Below are 18,245 nucleotides of genomic sequence, written 5' to 3'. Positions count from 1 at the left end.
GACTCCTCTACGAACAGTATCAACGCCAACGCAGTTCCGATGACAGCTTACATGCTATTCGAAATGGTTCGCGACCAGAAGCTCCTCAATCGTATTCGGACCGAAGTCAATACCGCCATGATACCTGGTGCCACTGAGGAAACGATGCTCGATATTGACATCACCAAGCTTTCGGCGCTACCACTACTCAATGCCGTGTACAACGAGTGCCTGCGCCTCCGCTCCAGTATTCCTATTTCAAGGAGACTGAGGCAAGATATCGAGATAGACGGGTACACTTTGAAGAAGGACAACTTCATTCTGGCGCCTAGTTGGTTGTCACACATTGACGACACCGTTTGGGCTTTTCCCGGTCACCCAGCTAGGGAGTTCTGGGCAGAACGTTTCCTTCAGCCAGAGACTCGGAAGGTGAAGCTGGGCGACTATTGCCCTTACGGTGGCGGCAGTGTCATATGCCCTGGCCGATTCTTCGCCAAGCATGAGATTTTAGCCGCGGTGGCAATGATGGTCACCCTGTTTGACCTGGAATTCGAGCGATGGTCCCATTTGGATGGTTCTCCCGCAGATAGAGGACTGGGAATGGAGAAGGCTGAGTGTAGAGGTGTCGTCAGTCTCGATAGAGATGTTGTTGTTCGAATGAGGAGGCGGGATTTGATGTAAGAAAACCCAGCCAATCGGAGAGGTTTGAGTATGACAAGACATACGAGAGACGATGTATACGGTAGATCTTCCGGTTCCTTGGGTTTGGAATTTGTTTGTTAGACGCAACTACGCAGAGCATACTTCAAATAGCACATGTTCAATCGCAGATCCCAACGGCGTTACCCCGCATGTTTGTTGTCGGAGGCTCTCAGGGAATTATCCGACGGGTATTCTCGTGCAGGAGGGGGGATGGATTTAGCCGGGATGGAATATCGACTTGGCGCAGATCTCGCTCACCGATCTTGCCATCAATGACATGTCATGAATGGGATCTTCTCGCTGTAATTCGAGCCGAAATTTGGGGATATTGGGGTAGACGGAGAATTTCGTGGTTGAGGGAGGTTTGGTACGGTTGGCGTTTATTGATGTTAAAGAGAAATGGAAATACCATGCCAACGGAGAGCTCTACTAAATCGTTGCACCCGTTACCTTTCAGCTATCAATTGACGGGAGGAGTGATTATGCTCTCTTTTAGTCGTCTGGCCGTTGCGGCCATCACCTTTTCGGCTGCTCTTGTCGAGGCCCAAGCAGCACCCAAACGACCAAACATCCAAGCAACACCTCATAGCCCGTTCAAATCCTTCACACCCTCAACATCACGCGAAGATGGGAAGACATGCTTCGTCAAGCCCAGTTGTACCCCCGGACGCGATGATGCGCCCAAAATTCTGGCTGCCTTAGAAGACTGCAATGACGGCGGAACTGTGGTACTTGACAAAGCCTACACTGTCTGCTCGCGACTAGACCTCCGATTTTTGAAGAAGATTGACATTGCCCTGACGGGCTCAATCACCTTCTGTGACGACTTGGACGTCTGGACCCCGGACTACCTGTTTCAGTTTCCCTTCCAGGACCAAAGTACTTGGTGGCTTTGGGGCGGGGAGGACGTCAATCTCTACGGTCTCGGCACGGGCACAATCGACGGTAACGGTCAGGCTTGGTACGATGCCCATGGTGCAGACAGTACTGTCGAGAGACCGCTGCTGTTTGTGACTGATGGTTGGCATGGAGGTTCGATCACGGGGCTCAAGATCCGATCATCTCCTCAGTGGCACTTTTTGATTGCCAACAGCTCGGACCTTTTGGTCTCTGACATCGATGTTTACTCGCGATCGACGTCACAGTTCGAGGCGAAGAACTTGGATGGCTGGGATACGTATCGATCTGACAACATCGTTATCCAGAATTCCTACCTGGATCATGACGACGATTGTGTTAGTTTCAAACCAAACAGCACGAACATCCTGGTCCAAGGCCTCACTTGCAACTCGTCTCACGGAATCTCCGTTGGCTCCTTGGGCCAGTACCCTGGAGTTTGGGATGTGGTCGAGAATCTCTACATTTACAACATCTCTATGAGCAACGCGACCGACAGCGCTCGTCTCAAAGTTTGGCCAGGAGAAGGTGCTGTGACCAATCCAGGTTGGATTGGTGGCGGCGGCGCTGGTATCGTGCGTAACGTCACGTACGAGCGCTTTTTCGTCAACAACAACGATGCCGCGCTGAAGATCGACCAGTGCTATGGCGCCGTGAATGCATCAACCTGCCAAGAGAACCCGTCTTTGATGGTCATCACTGACGTCGTGTTCAAAGACTTTTTTGGGAAGACTTCGAAAAAGAGTGATCCTGTTGTTGGGTCGTTGATTTGCAGCGACCAAGATGTAAGACCTTCGTTCGGCCACGAGCTCTTAGCTATGCTAACAACATCTACAGAGTTGCGATAATATCCAGGCTTTCAACATTACAGTTGAGCCCCCAAGCGGAAAGCCGGCTCAGTGGAAGTGTCGCAACATGGATGCCGAGCTGTTGGATCTCAGTGGAGTTGGTTGCGTGGCGGGTTAAGACGACATAGAGTGACCAAGATGTAAGACCTAGTCCTATTCTTCCAAAAGATACACTGCAGCGGCATGTATATGCTATGATTTATTGCATCCGGATTCGTCATTCTTCATGGGTTATCATCAGACTTTGCTGCCAACGTAGCAAGCTGGAGTTGAGTTCAGGATTCGCGAACCTGGACTTTGGAATTGTAGAATTTGATGTATTTCCCTTGTTCGACCCATATTGCCAATCAAGAAACAGAAACTTCACAGCTGGTCATAAGATAAACCAGAAAGGGTTTAGGAATTAAAATCAACAAAATCCAATCCTTACGGTTGTCATTGGAATCTCCGACTGAGAAAGGAAAGAGTAGTATGTGCGAGAGGACAGTGTGCCAAAGTATGCACACGTACCCTGACCCGTGAATTGCCGAGGCCAGCCACGGCGCCGTAATCGCGGTTCCGACGTCATCTCTACATCGTCACAGCCGAGGCAACAGTACAACATTCACAAATTTCGGAATCCGTGCAACAAAATCCGAAGATTTACCTATTTTTTTTTTCAAACACTGCTAGAAGTGTACGAAGAGGATGGTCGCCCAGGCGGATGGCAAGACCTCGCCATTCCTGTCCCTTGCCGCGGGAGGCATAGCTGGCGGCGTGGAAGCGGCCTGTACCTACCCGTTCGAATTCTCAAAGACGCGAGTACAACTCTATGGGCATCAGAAGGGAACGCGGAATCCTTTTGCAATCGTACTCCGTGTAGCGCGTGAGGAGGGTGTGCGAGCGCTGTACAAGGGATGCAGTACCATGATCGTGGGATCCATCGGCAAGGACGCCGTGCGGTTCGTGGCTTTCGACAGCATCCGAACCGCCTTCGAAGACAAAAAGACGCATACGCTCAGTCCGGCCCGAAGCATAGCGGCGGGTATGGTGGCGGGCGTCGTCGGAAGCACGGTTATTGTGACGCCGAGCGAACGCATCAAAACGGCACTCATTGACGACGCCAAAACCTCGCATAGGTTCAAGGGAGCCATCCACTGCATCAGGACTCTTACGCGTGAGCAAGGCATTCTCAAGGCACTATGGCGTGGATACGTCACGACAACACTGAAGCAGATCGGCACAACAGGCTTCCGTCTTGGAAGCTACAGCATCATCAAGGACTTCGAGAGGAGCAAGGGGATCAGCGTCGAGGGGCCTGTCATGACCTTCGCCAACGGCGCTATAGCTGGCACGGTTTCGACGTTGGCAACCCAGCCGTTCGATACCATCAAAACGAAGGCTCAGCAGGCGAAAGCTGTTGGGACGATGGAGTCATTCCGAGCGATTATGACCGAAGACGGGGTTAGAGGACTCTGGAGAGGTACAGTCATGCGACTGGGCAGGACTGTATTGGCTGGTGGCATTCTGTTCACCGCCAATGAGCAAGCCATGAAGGGATTGAAGCTTCTTACGGGCCGCTGATATATGGATTTGCATTAAACTTAGATGTGCAGTTCGTCAGAGACGGATGCCATAGATAGATTTTGGTCGAAGCAAAAAGAGAGTGTCTGACTTAGACTTACGACCAATGCTTCTATTAAGTCATGATTGCGCTGAAAGTCAATGTAGCGTGTGGTAATCAAGAGCCAGATCTGCCGACGATAGTTGTTAGAATATCCTCTACCAGATGACCTTTCTAAAGTCTGTTGCTCGAGACTGAAAACAGAATTGAAAGATACGAAATGGACCGAAGAAGCGACACATTTTACCTGCTCTTGATGGGCCAAAATTTTCAAAAGTCTCTTTCCAGGGTTTCCGCGATCTTCCCCCAGAGCCCTTCTCGTAATGTACCTCCCCACCAGACATTACCATCGGCGTCTTTACCAGTGACACTAGCAACTTGACGAATACTGATTCCCTTGACAAAGGTGTTTCCAAGGATGAGGGTCGGTTTCCCTAGTCTATTGGGCCGCTCTTTTGAGCCCACGCCAGCTGTCGTTACCGCCGCCGAGAAATCAGTGTCGAAGAAATTAGCTTTCGCCCAGTTCGACATGGTTACTAGTTGCATAGTAGCGTCCCCAAACATGGGCATTTTCACGGCCTTCTGAAGGGCCGCTCGAGCTTCGACTTGCTCCCTGGTGCCCTGTTCCATGATGGATTTGCGGATGGCCCATGCTGTGTAGCTGAGCGGGTTTGTGAGGATGTCCTTTGCAGAGAGAAGCGTATTAACCGAACTGACGGCGTTTCCGACATAGGCTTTGTCTGCAGGGAGGCAGTCACCCTTGAGTACTGACCGCAATCCGAAAGCGTTCATCATGTGAATCGTCTGCTGCGAGGTTTTCGGCAAGTGTTGAAGGAATAGCCGGGTTACATATGCGAACAAGACATCGCCCTCGCTTGCAAAAGCTTGTTGTAAGCCATGGGTCTGTTCCGAAAGCTCTTGATTCACTGAAGACTTGAGTTTCTTCACATGCGCCGCCGGCATGCACACCATGCGCAACTCTTCCCGTGGGTACGCGAACGTTTCCCATACTGAGCGGAAAACAAACACTGCCATTCCCCACATAGAGACCAGCTTGTCGGCTAGGACGTATTTCTCCGTGGGATTGGAACCGAGATCTGCCATTGGATTGACATCAAAACCGAGGAAAGGCTTGACGTCGTCTTCGCGGCCCTCCAACATCGCCGTCCATGCTGTGAGCAACTCTCGCCTACCCATGGCGTCGAACAGTGTATGCATCCAGTTGAGAGAAACGAGAGTCGTGTCATTGTAAGAAACAATGTGCAAACCGAGCTGCGGCTCGTCCCGGTAGATGTAGTCGTCCAGGCTCTTTGGTCCATCTGGCCGTCTCATCAACTCTTCGAAATCTTTCGAGTCCCCAACAATGGCTGGCTTCGAAGTGGCTTTCGGCAGTTTTGAAGCCAGAGGGTCGTCTTCGATGTTTACGTCGTGCTTGACATGAGTGTACACAATAGCTGGCCTTTTTGGGCTGTAATCTTCCGGTACGTGATACTCCAGCTTGCCTTGACTCTACGCAATATTAGCACTCAATTAGAAAACCACACATGCACGGATGCGTGCCAGAGACTTCCACCGTACGTTGAGTCTCAGACGAGCGCCCAGTTTGCGCCAACCCTTACGCTCCAGAAGCTTTTCTAACGATGAACGTAGTTTCTCTGGATCTAAGACATCGTCAAAGCGCATCATGAACAACATGACAATACATCGATTAACATAATTGTCATCGTTTCCGTTCAAAGGAATAATTGTGTCTGAGGGGACGGTGGTTGGCGGTTGTGGTTTGCCGTTGAAGAGAAACGAGAACATGATGGCGACGTGTCGGGAGAGGGAAGATAGTGAAAGATGTGAGCATACGGCGGCTCACTGGCTCAGTTCTTAAACGATTCCAATCAATGATTCTAAGCGACTCAGAAAGGAATAGTCACTTATTGGATTCGGGTGCAAGACCCGAAATGTTTTTTGATCTTTTGTTCAGGTTGGATCCACTCTCGTATTCGTACTGCCCAGAGCCTGGGGTTGTGGCATGGATTTTGATCCAAATGAGACATTGTAACATAATTCCAACCAATAGACATTCAAAAAATCAAATAACAATTCAAATTCCGCATGAAAATGCCAAGAGACCTCTCGGTAAAATGAAATGACCCATGTCAATTTGGCTTTGCTGAGAGAGCCCACTTCAACCGGTGGGAGATACCACTCTGAGGGTTTTGAATCCTAATTGCGCTCTACTGAACAATGGAGTGAGGTCTGCAATTGCATTAGGCTATGAAGTCCGAGAGAATGAATGGTGAGAAATACCATGATGTCGCGGAGTAAGTAGCAACCTACTATGGCGTGAGAAAATGTGTACGACCTTTAATGCAGAGGCAAGCCAGAGTTGGCTGAGTCGCTTTTTGGAAGGATCTTAGGTTAGCGTAAGCCGCGAAAAGGTACTTGAGCTCATGTCAAAAACTAATGAGATTACAAACCTTGATGAACAAAATCGTGTTCGGTTGTCTTTAATTCAGCTCTAAAGGCCATAATGAGACATTTCACAAAACACAAACTCACTTAGAAGTAAGGTATATGCAATCTGGTATCGGGAACACCAGGCCTTCTTCTGAGTGAGGATCCATGAAGGAGTTGCCCACACGTACATTTCTTCGAACCACAGTTGAAGTTTCAATAACTTATCTCAATTTCTTAGCCGTTTATCAAGTTTCCTTCGTTAGCCGTGGTGTTCTTACATGACTTCCATTGACTACTGCCTACGCACAATGAATTCAGGGATTCAAGATGACCTTGGATGCGTGTAAGGTTATGCAACGTTTCGATTAAATTTTCGGCATAGATGTTCGACACCAGCATGATCAGTAGCAAAGGACTTAATAAGGTGGGATTAAGCTTTCAACCAAGTCGTGCCAGTTATTCTTCAGTCAAGTTATTTCAATCCAAATGAAGTCTCTCGGAACCCAAGCATTTGCAACTCTCAGTGAGATGAGAGTACGTAAGTTCAACTGCAAGGTTCTTAGTTATATTTAGATACTGTTTTACCGTCGATAGAACTTCAAATTGTCATAGGGAAGATATTCAGAGACTGACTTCGCGAGCAGCCAGAAAACAACCAGTAGAGTAGCGTATGATCCTGAGAACTGAATCTAGCGTCACAGAGACTGGCTTGAAGATGACGACTTCAGCCTCATTTCTTTCATGGTTTGCAAGGAAGAAGCAAGGAAAATGTTCACACCAAGTAACATCTGCCAAAAATTCATCAATACGTACGAAAATGTCTCGGATAACCTTGAGCATGCAGGCCGTCGGCAGTGCTTCGGAAATTTCGTAAGGTTTATCTGATATTGATTGATATACGGGCTCTCTTTCCTTTTTTCAATCTCTAAACCCTCTGCAAAAACTCATGCGATATTTGGAATATTGTCATTGGGCTGAAAACCTTCGCCAAACTGTACCCGATTGGGCCGCAGTACTCATCGCCGGGGGAAATAGATGAGGCTTATGGGTCGTGTGTCAGCACATCGATCAGTCAAAAGTGTCCAAAACAGAGTAGAAGGATGAATAACAATCCCCCCGATGTTCATGTAAAGGAAATCTTTCATTGCTCGACAGAATGCCTCACCGAGTGGGATAATCGGCTCATCATCCCTCCGTGAACTAATCAAAAAGTTAATGAAACCCAAAGTTGTGGTTATCGTGAAGTCACAAGCTCAAAGTGAAATCTGGCGGCAATTGGTTACACGCCGTCAGGGTCACCCTCCATCCCAAGTTCCTGGGACCAACCCATCTACTTCGGGCGGTTTCTGCTGAAAGGCGGCGTCTGCCGTCTATCGAAACAATGCGGGTTTGAAGTTCAAATAAGCTAATCTTCTGCGGGGTGCTTGACTAGAAATGCCCGCAGGCCGAACACCATACAGCGAGGTTCATCGCCCGGGAGTCATGGGTGCCATGAACAACGCTCCTGCAAATGAGCGAAATATTTCCCCATTAAGTTCTCTTGGCAGGCACCCCGCTTGACGATCCGACGCCACTTGAGATAAGCTCGGTCGAAGCGGATGAGGTGACACTGATGTTCAGTCTCTTCCGGGCTCCAACGTCCGAGCTTAAACCCTTCATCGGCTGTTTTGAAACGCGCATCGCACCCTTCCGAGAATGCTTAAAGCTGCTTGGCCTTCTTAAAAGTCCCTTTGGGACTCGGTTCTCTTTTGATCTGTAGAACGTATGAGGGGTCGTGGATGTCGAAGTAGCCCAGGTAGAGTTACAACGCGAAAACACCAACCGCCAAGTTTTGAAGATGCGCTGGCTTCAAGCTCTTGTGCTTTTGCCTTCGATTGTTTCCGCGACTTTGAATTTGCAGCAATATCGTCCTGCTGCTGCTCGAAAGCTGTTTCCGGAACGAGCGGAAGCGAAGCCACAACGTGTTTCCACCAAGGCTCAGACGCAACCAAAATTTCTCACGGATAAGACTCGAAGTGCGTTGCTAAGAACTCGCAGTACTGTGTGCCTGCTGACATCTTGGCAAAGAATATGTAGTGAATGGAACCAACATTCCTAACGTGGACTTCGACGTCGGCGAGTCCTACGCTGGTCTACTCCCCATCCACGCGAACAACGACACTAGCGAGAAACTCTACTTTTGGTTCTTCCCCTCCGAGAACCAGCAGACCGAGAAAGAGATTTTGATCTGGCTCACTGGCGGTGTAAGTTATAATGTTCATGATAACGTGTGACGCTGACTGGTTTCCCTAAGCCGGGCTGCTCCTCGACCGGCGAACTGCTTTCGGAAAATGGCCCTATGCTCTGGCAGCCAGGAATGTTCAAGCCTGTCAAGAACAGATGGAGTTGGCACAGGATCACGAACGTCGTCTGGATTGACCAGCCTGTCGGCACGGGGTTTTCAACGGGCGCTCCGACTGCGAAGGACGAATTCGATGTGGCACGACAATTCCTCAGCTTCTGGCGCAACTTCATTGACACATTCGACATGAAGGGCTTCAAGGTGTATGTCACAGGATCCTCCTACAGCGGCATGTACTGCCCGTACATTGCTAGCGCGATGATCGATTCGAACGACAAGGATTACTTCAACGTGGGCGGTATGCAGATCTTCGATGGAACATACTCCCTTGACAGCATAGGAGAGGAGATTCCGGCCCTTTCCTTCGCTGATCGATGGGAGCATGTCTTCGCTTTCAACGACACGTTTCGGAAGACCTTGGTCGACGTAAATGAGAAATGCGGGTATGCAGAGTACATGAGAAAGTATCTCGTCTTCCCACCTTCGGGCCCGCAACCCGCTGTGCCACCTGGCGTCGACATGAACGGCGAAGTCAAGAAGGAGTGCGACATCTGGACGATGATCGGAGAAGCTGCGGAACAGCTGAATCCTTGCTTCAGCGTTTACACAATTACCGAAGGTTGCCCGCTCAAATTCGATCCTCTGGGTTTCAGCGACGGTTCCATGTACAGACCGAAGGGCGCGGGACCGGTATACTTCAACCGCGAGGACGTGAAGAGGGCCATAAATGCTCCTGTCGATAAGGAGTGGAAGTTCTGCACCGATACCAACGTTTTCTTCAATGGGACAGACAACTCAGTAATGGACGGCCCGGGAAGTCAGCCTGTTCTCCCCAACGTCATCGACAAGACTCGGAATGTCATCCTCGCCCATGGAACCCGCGATTATGTGCTCATCGACGACGGTACCTTGTTGACGATTCAGAACCTGACTTGGGGTGGACAGATGGGGTTCCAGTCCAAACCGTCATCGCCGCTCTACATACCGTACCATTCCAATGACAACCCCGAAGCCTACGCTGGTGCTGGTGTCATGGGCACAGTTCATTCGGAACGAGGGCTTACGTACCTTGCTGTCGCACATTCCGGACACTTTGTTGCTATGGACACTCCTTCACTTGCCTTCCGCAGCGTTGAGGTCTTGGTTGGACGGAGGGATGGATTTGAATCAACAAGGCCATTCACCATCGACCAGAACGCGTCTATGCCTGTTGGAGACATCGGCAATGGTACCATCATGATGTTCCCGCAGTCTATGGAGCCAGGTCGTGAAGTCTTGTCGAACCAAGGTTCTCCCAAGAATAGCAGCGGTGTCGCAATGGGAGGAGACAATGATCAGGCGGCGCTTGCGATCGGGGTCGCAGCTTTTGCAGCTCTGCTATTGGGCATCTAAGTGTGAGCAAGCCTGGCTCAGAAATACAAGTCTCACTCTTGAGCAAGTTATTTTGAACAGGACGGGAGGCATTCGAGACACACGCAAGGCTTTGTGTTGCGTCACATTCACTTCTAAAGCCCAAGGAGTCTTAAGGGTACTGCGCAGATAAATCTGTCAGCCCCTCATGAGACTTTGCGAACAAAGATTACCTTGGATCTTATTTAATGCTGGAGTTATGGCTTTTGGTTCAAACTAAGGACGGAAATATAAATGGACAATAAGATTTCTCAGTAAAGCAATGCCAGGTGAGGTGGACTATTTGATACCAGTTTTCACCGCAGACTTAAACGACGACGGGCCGGAAAGTCGCGAATAGGCCACGCCGTGATGGGACTATGCAAAGTGTTGCATATCTCGTCATGTCTTGTGGGTTTACCGGTAGGCTTGATCTACTTCTCCAATACCGAAGACCAGTCCGTCTTCTTTGCCCAGTCTTTCCAGGCTGTCATGGGACAGTCAATTCCGGACTTGAAGAGTCAGCTTTGTGGCTGGCGATGGCACTGTAATTTGACTGACCTTTTCAATGTCAGCTGCCTTGAGCAAGCTCATACCACCATCGTAGCCTGGATCCGAGGCATATGAGAACATGTAGGCCACCTCAATGCCAGTATCATGCTCTCCTGTCGCCTCAATCATTTCTTCGGGCGTGACCTGTTTGTAGCTAGCCTTGACACCCACCACATTGGCCCAGCTGCGCAGAAATTCAGGCCATGTGCAGGTCGTGCCTTCTGCCATATAAGCTTTGCCTGGCGGCATTTGGGAAACCGCAAACGTGAAATTTCCCATATCACCGACAGGATCGAAGTGTGGTACGGGCTTGTCTGGAGCAGTGGGGAACGCCATGATGAACGTGCCGTCGAGATTCTGCTGCTGTCAGCAATGAACTCGTCATAAAACTTCAGTGGTACGAGTAACCTTTTTGAAGTATGAGTTGGGAAGAATGTTGTAGCTCGTGTAAAAGTAACCAGTATGGATACAAGACATTTTTGCAGCCAGAAGGGGATAGATACTGTTCACGTAGTCGGGGAAGACGTCGGCCTTCGCATCGAAGTGGTAGAGCTCCGTGAACTTGCCACCGCTGCATTTCTTCGCATTACTGAGCGTGGACACCAAGAATCCATTCTCGTCGAGTGAGTCCAAGGTCTTGGCTGCTGCGTCAACAATATTCCGGCTTTGAGAGTATTCGACATGATAGGCGTATTGGCGGCACGAAATTCCCAATCTTTGCGCCTCCGCGCGGCAGTCAGGCCGGAAGAAAGGCTCCCAGTAGTTGGTCACACTGAAGATAATATTCGCACCACGAAATGCATCTTCTAGCGAACGAGCATCATCAAGACTCGCTTCCACAACTTCTACTCCCAGCGACTTGAGCTGGGCGGCAGGGAGAGAGGAGGCATTACGAGTGAGGCCACGTACATGGTATGCGGCCGTGAGGAATCTGCGGGCGACGGAGCCTCCTTGGTTGCCCGTAGCACCGACAACTACTATCAGCTTTTGTTCCATGTCTGTGGCGCAACCTCAGTGGCTCACAGGAGGAATGTTGAATTGACAAGGGAGGGTTTCGGATCGATCTCCAAGGCGATAGTGTGGGCAGAAAGTGATCTGAGGGTGTCGGGGAAGAGGAACATTAAGGTCGTAAACTAGACCATGTGACAATGGTCTATTTCTCATGTTAGTGCTGACAGGAGTACAAGTTGAAATGTCCAGAGAAGCCAGCGTAGTACTCTCGACAACGCTTCCTCGCTTCCTCGGCACCCCCTCACTGATGATGTTGGCATTAGCTGAGTGGATCTTTCATTCATCCGCCCACTCACATCTCGCATTTTTAGCGCCTCGCGTGATATGTTGAGAGCGGACCCCCTGCATGTAAGTTCAGGATTTTAGAATACAGAAGTACATAAGCCCATCGAAGCTGAGCATTTGTCTACAAGCATATTTACAGGCTTTAATAAATGGTTTACAGGGGTGAGTGGGATACGTTTCTCTCATTCACATGAGATGGCACGCAGGATAACTACACAAGAACGCTTAGTTGCCTCTATGCGCCAGAAATACTTCACTCTGGGTAGCGGACATGAAAGAATTGCGAGTTCATAAGTGCTTGTTATTCATGTATGCCAACGTACATGTGGCCTGATGATCCAGCACCGCTAAGGCTACTTAATGTACTAACGAATGAAAGATCCTTATGGGAGAAGCCAACGAAGTTCATACTGATGTGCGTTTGCTGCTTGCTGCGTATTTGCGTTCTTCTTGTTCCAGTTATCACTCGGAGGTCCCTATTCTCGGCTCGCGGACTGGAAATTTGGTCAAAGTTGAGCCAGACTCTTCAGATTTATTGACACTCGACACAGGAGACACATCCTGTGCACTCATCTGTGGGCCTCTGGGTACTTTGGGGGCGTGATCATTGGATCTCTTGGCGTACCAGTTTCCGACTGTTTGGTTTCCATTCTTAGTAAGGTACGTGATATCTCGGTTTTAATTATCTTATCGAATACTCACTCTAGTAACCTGGAATCGACGCTTTTTTCTCCCCGGAATTGATGTTCGGCTCGGATGTAGGTTCGCTTCGACGATTCCGCCTCTTGTATGAATCGGTATTTTTTCTTTCGGCCAGACGAGTTCTAGCAGGAGCACGTGCTGCGCAGATTTCAGGACAATTAGCTCTCGCCGGCATAGACTCGTGTCGTGAACTTCAGCAGCTTACCACTTCTAATGGTCTTCCCCTTGGATACGTCGTCCCTCTGACGGTACCAGCAATGTTAGAGCAGCCGTTTCTTCATTCGAAGGGAAATCATTGAAGCTGACTCTAGAAGTTCCAATCACGGCTTCTTTTCCAGACGTTCTGGGCAAGCTTTTCGGGTCCTCAGGCGTGTGTCTTCTGAGCGGAACCCCACACCAGTTTGCGTCTAGTCCAGTGAATTTAGTATCTGAGATGACCAAGTGTAGAGAAAATGCCGTTTCTGTGGACTCACTCTTGACAAGACAGCTCGAAGATGCTTTGACGGCTTTAGCCGAGCGGTGGTTGAGTCCTCCCCAGTCAAAGTTGCGGGTAGGCTCTTCATCACGTTTTCCCTCCTCTCCTACCGCAGAGGATTGATACAACCAAGGGAACCATTGGGCTGATTTTCCCTTGGCAGATGACTTTGGAGACGTCACTTCACTGACAGCCTGAAGCGGCGCAGCAATACCATGGCTGACCCATGCGGTAAGAATGAAGAGAGTAGTGATGTCAGTGAACCTCATTTTACAGGTTATACAGATGATAAGCGTTGCTGGATGTGGGGATTCAAGAGAGAGTATAAGGTCCGGTGCGTCTTGACTGATAACACAAGGATAGATTTATGGCTCGGGGCGTTGCCAGTGTTTTGTACCCGAGCATTGTCCCTACCTTCCCGAGATTCGGAGGCTGGACACTGTGAGATGCATACTGTTTTGAACTTCACTATCCCCGTCAATCATTTGAGATTGCTTACTTCCCATACGTGGTCGATTCCGAATCATGAGGGGAATTTTGAATGCAGTCAGTTCTCATATCCCGGGCGGATTCATGAAGTGGTGGTCAGAGGGCCTTCCTAGCAGACCAGACGCCAAGCAGATCGAGCCATTCAAAGGTATTTCGGGGGGGTGTACTGAAAGGTTGCTGCTGATTTCTGAAAACAAATGACCGATCACAAGGCTGGGGAGAGAGCTTTGACTTTGACGAGACATTGACACGATCCAGCTTGAGGCATATTTGTAGCATTTATTCCTTTGGTGGCAGCTAGTCAAAAGTGATCATGTGAATCTTCTCATTCTAAACGAATAAATTATTGTCAGTCTGTCATTAAATCCTTCCAGTCTGCTCATAGCCCCTCAATCACTACCAGCTAGGCTTCCGTCACATAGCCTGACAATCAGCCGTGGGGGTGGCAGTGATACTCCTGCTCAAAAGGGAACCTCATAGTATTCTACTTGTTATATAAACATGGAAAACATAGTTAGATTACCGATACTGCAAGGTTTCTCGGTATTATATACAACACATGTACTTTAATGTGTTATCTGAATGGCAAGTTAGCCAGTCCGGGTGGTACTATAGAAGTTGAAATCCTTCAATAAGTTCAGCCCAACATGATTGAATGAGAAGCAGAGTACTGTAATCAAAAATCAGAAGCCTGATTCCATAAACAGAAGGTGTTATTACCCAGATTATTTTCAGAAGTAGTTTTCTCGTCTTGTTTTCTCATTTGAGGAGCTCAAGCTGTGAAAAGCGGGAGGCGCCGCTTGAGACCGGTTTTTCATTCTTTTGCCCATGCTTTTCGCTTTCATTCTGCACCCATAGATGTTTTTGGATCTCCAAAAGCCCCTCCCCGATCCCAATATCGGCCTTAGATACTACTTTGGGGCATGTCATGACAGCATTACGCGGCAATACTGAACGAAGTATCGATCAAGGCGAACTTAAACATCCGCAGGTTTTGGATCGCTGCATACTGCAGGTGTTCTTCAACTGGTCCACTGTACTTCAAAATCACGCATGGAGGCAACCGGCAGGGGATTTTCGGCTATGCACGGCACATAACAATGGCACATCGATCATATTATGTGCCAATCCTTGTCTTCCCACCCCGTATGAGCTGTCAAACCCGTCCCCCACGTCGCCTAGTATCGGTGGTAATAGAAATGCACCTTCTTGCCAACACAGCCTGTTCTAAGTCGTCTTAAAATTTTGGATGATGTGGGATAACAAGATCGTTCATCCTTGTTAGTGTGGGAAAGTGGCTGAGACATACATGGTATTCTGGTCAAAGCTGAAAATCTCTCATGATCAATGTGGTTTCGTTCGTCGAGCTGGTCACTTGCCAAGCCTTCCCAAGGCTTTGGTAGGGGAAGAAACGCCTTCCTGTCACTGAGACACGTGGCGATGAAATTATCTGATGATATTCACATTGGTTTAAATGTACACTGCATCTATGCAGCCTTCTCCTAAATGGTCTTCGCCAAATCCAGTCGCTTCACTGGGCTTATATGTCGAGTCAAAGCATGAATTAGACCCAGCCAGTCGCTCTTTGAGAATCAAGCAAGACGCTCACATATGAAGAGTAAAAATAGACAGATATGGACCGCGAGAAGGCCGAATTAATTGTATGTGATAGTCTGAAGTAATATTCTGTACGTCACACATTTTATGCTTCCACGATGTTGTGGTTCCAATTTGTTGCCTTTGAACATGAGAATGCAGTCTGAATCGTGCTTGATTAGATATATACTCTACGGAGCACCTCCTCAAACCAAGAGCTTCTAAAACATGAATCTTTTCAGGCTCCTAGGTCTTGTCACGAGCTTCACCCGAGCGATCTGCTGTCGACCACCATATAGCTAGCTTCACAACAAGACGTCTTAAATCCAGCCTGTGCAGTTTTCTCCAGCTTATCGATGACTTGCGTAGCTCGTTCCAAGGCTATGAACTCATGTATGTCTTAGAACGTGCAAGACGAGTCGTAGAAGTGGAACGACGAGCAGCGCGCGTCCATGTACTGAGTGTCCACAACCGATGGAATGGGATACTTGAAGAGGTTGCAGAACGGGGCAGTAGAGCTGGGCTCAGTTCCGAATTGAATGGAAAGACAATTCGGGTCCGCGTGGCAGGCATCTTCGCATTGCTTCACGTTACTCGCGGTGAAAAGAAGACGGATCAGACCGTATCCGAAATGACAGCCCGGGGTACCGTTGCAGGCAGCCTGATAGATATTGACGCGTCCGGCACCTCCGCAGGTGTCCGCATGGTTACCGACGCAGGCCATGTCGCATCCGCTGGAAGCCGGGGCGTTGCCGTTGTCGATGGAGTTGCCACACCAGCATTCGGAGCCATACTCGAGACCAGCATATTGCTGTGATAAAGCGGTTAGTCGTCATACGAATGCTAGAAGACATGAAAGTACTTACGTAGTTGAGAGTAGAGCATTGAGAAACACACTGGGCGGCGCTGAAGTTTCCAAAGTTGGGCACTTTGAAAGAAAGAGCACGTGTAGACGGGCTATCGGTGTAGCAGCCTTTCGAGGACCAATTGTCGGGAATCTTGCTCGGTCCTTGTTGCGGAACAGAGCTCTTGTAAATGTTGATGGCAGCTCTGCCACCGCAAAACTCCGTCTTGTCGGCAGTGCAGGCCATGTTGCAAGACTTGTCCGAGATAGGTGCGCCGCCATTTTGGATGCTGGCGCCGCAGTAGCACTCCTGACCAAACTCAAGTCCCGCGTACTGGAAGCCTTGGTTGGCACAAGCCGTGGTGCAATCACTGACTCTCACGTTTCCGGGAAGGCTGACGCGAGTAGTCAAGGTTCGCGCGGAGGCCTGATCGGAGTAGCATCCGATCGAGGTAAAGTCTCCAGACGCGGCCAGGACCGCAGGTGCCGAATCGCCGTTGGTGAAGACGTTGATGCGCCCGCCGTTACCGCAGACCTCGTCCTTGTTTCCAGTGCAGGGCATGCTGCAGTCGGTCTCTGCGGACTTGAGGGCAGACGAGTCGAGCAGGTAGCCACAATAGCATTCCTTACCCCATTCCACACCGGCCAGACCTAAAGGTCATAACGATCAGTTCATGCGGTTAATATTGTTGCCAAAGTTACTCACCATATCCCTTTCCATCGCAAAACTCGATGCAAGTCTCCTGTGACAGACCGTTGGGGTCATCAGGGCACCAGCGGTCGCCTGAGAGGACTCTAGTCGACGGCGAATCAGAGTAGCTATGAAAGTGTCAGTTATTTCGCTATTGAGTCAAGGAGCTCACATGGCATGAAACAGCACTGTGATGTGACTTACCATCCCATATAACTCCACTTGGAAGGTAGAGCATCGCAGATACCGTTGACAGCACGTTTCAGTACATCCCGTCGGACTGAGGTACCGTGGTTGACAAGCCCATAGGATCGCTTCGTGTTGGTGACGTTGGCTGCAATGGGATTCACGGCACCCGGCACAACCATGGAGTTGCTCTGCGCCAATGCAACAGCAATGAGAGTGAATCCCACGGCGGGAATGTAGCTGTAGGCGTGCATGTTTGCAATGAAAGGATGATTATATTGCGGGAACCCGGGAGGAGTCTGACTGAGGGAAGAGACCTGCAGAGGAGATGGGATGGTGAACGAAAGGTCGAGTGATGATAGACAGAACGTATAGGATAATTATACTTCAGACCTTTGGCTTGATGAATAGGAGACAACACGTGAAGTTGGAGGTTTCCTCCCGGCGCCCCTTGCTGATGGCCGTGGCGTGAGACACGCTGTCCGCTCTTCAGCTGTGCAACTATCACGAGGCACAGATATTCAACTCTTTTGCTACTATGTATTAGTGGTTTCTAATTGCCGTCCCAATGCTCACCGATATTCTCAAATGTAAAGGCGTCGATGCCATGCCCAAAAGGTCTCTAGCCTACCGACTTTCTGGGTACTATAGATAGCGTACCGGCATTCAGGATCCGATCATGAAGGTATCGATAGTGCCGAGAATGAGTTTGTTCGTGACAATCCCTGTCTAATACGTTTCCACCCTCAGATGGAGCCGAGGGGCTGGAATCACTTCGCGCGTCGTAGTCAGGCACCGGCATGGCACCGGCATGGCGCCAGCCCTCATTGTCAGGATCCAGCCGAGTCCATTGTTCGGAGCGAGTGGGCTTGAGGACTGTGCTTAGAAGCAATACACTTATTTTGACTGACAAGACCTTTCTGCACGTGTCAACCATGCGAGTGTAACCGAAGGGGTTGTCTGTTCGTGGCTTCTTGATCCCCTGAAACATTCGCTGGACGACACCAATCCTAAATTGATATCGTTCTGTGCTGAATTTGGTCGATGGCGTTCTCGCTTAATATTTGATTGTTCACTCATTACCGCGAGAATGGTGCAGAATTACAATGCTATTCTATTCAGCCGCACCCTTAGTTTCCCCCAGCACGCGAAGTTGATTGTGGTTAGGTTTCGCTTCATTCGAAATTACGCGTGGCTTTAGAAG

At 49.4% G+C, this 18,245-nt stretch overlaps 6 protein-coding genes across 6 annotated transcripts; 3 read left to right on the top strand and 3 right to left on the bottom strand.

Moving 5' to 3' along the window:
- Positions 1-63: 63 nt before the first annotated feature.
- Positions 64-2,544, top strand: CkaCkLH20_09342 (uncharacterized protein; the record flags this gene model as incomplete). Its single annotated transcript, XM_038892057.1, has 3 exons — positions 64-593; positions 1,178-2,363; positions 2,416-2,544. 3 exons carry the CDS (start codon positions 64-66, stop codon positions 2,542-2,544), a joined length of 1,845 nt encoding a protein of 614 aa, XP_038742640.1.
- Positions 2,545-3,113: 569 nt separating this feature from the next.
- CkaCkLH20_09341 (uncharacterized protein) lies at positions 3,114-3,989 on the top strand (the record flags this gene model as incomplete). The annotated part of the gene is made up of 1 exon (XM_038892056.1): positions 3,114-3,989. The coding sequence occupies one exon, from the start codon at positions 3,114-3,116 to the stop codon at positions 3,987-3,989; it is 876 nt and encodes a 291-aa protein (XP_038742639.1).
- A 310-nt stretch (positions 3,990-4,299) lies between these two features.
- On the bottom strand, positions 4,300-5,835 carry CkaCkLH20_09340 (lysR family regulatory protein; the record flags this gene model as incomplete). The annotated part of the gene is made up of 2 exons (XM_038892055.1): positions 4,300-5,538; positions 5,608-5,835. The coding sequence occupies 2 exons, from the start codon at positions 5,833-5,835 to the stop codon at positions 4,300-4,302; spliced, it is 1,467 nt and encodes a 488-aa protein (XP_038742638.1).
- A 2,482-nt stretch (positions 5,836-8,317) lies between these two features.
- On the top strand, positions 8,318-10,213 carry CkaCkLH20_09339 (serine carboxypeptidase; the record flags this gene model as incomplete). The annotated part of the gene is made up of 3 exons (XM_038892054.1): positions 8,318-8,495; positions 8,548-8,723; positions 8,774-10,213. 3 exons carry the CDS (start codon positions 8,318-8,320, stop codon positions 10,211-10,213), a joined length of 1,794 nt encoding a protein of 597 aa, XP_038742637.1.
- A 431-nt stretch (positions 10,214-10,644) lies between these two features.
- On the bottom strand, positions 10,645-11,758 carry CkaCkLH20_09338 (NmrA-like family protein; the record flags this gene model as incomplete). The annotated part of the gene is made up of 3 exons (XM_038892053.1): positions 10,645-10,722; positions 10,772-11,119; positions 11,171-11,758. The coding sequence occupies 3 exons, from the start codon at positions 11,756-11,758 to the stop codon at positions 10,645-10,647; spliced, it is 1,014 nt and encodes a 337-aa protein (XP_038742636.1).
- A 3,962-nt stretch (positions 11,759-15,720) lies between these two features.
- CkaCkLH20_09337 (uncharacterized protein) lies at positions 15,721-17,295 on the bottom strand (the record flags this gene model as incomplete). The annotated part of the gene is made up of 4 exons (XM_038892052.1): positions 15,721-16,131; positions 16,187-16,815; positions 16,871-16,983; positions 17,060-17,295. The coding sequence occupies 4 exons, from the start codon at positions 17,293-17,295 to the stop codon at positions 15,721-15,723; spliced, it is 1,389 nt and encodes a 462-aa protein (XP_038742635.1).
- Between the last annotated feature and the right edge of the window lie 950 nt (positions 17,296-18,245).

Source organism: Colletotrichum karsti (genome assembly GCF_011947395.1).
Source record: "Colletotrichum karsti strain CkLH20 chromosome Unknown Scaffold33, whole genome shotgun sequence".
NCBI classification, from domain to species: Eukaryota; Fungi; Ascomycota; class Sordariomycetes; order Glomerellales; family Glomerellaceae; genus Colletotrichum; species Colletotrichum karsti.
Note: the sequence above shows the minus strand (reverse complement) of the source record. Positions and strands in the feature narration are given on the sequence as shown.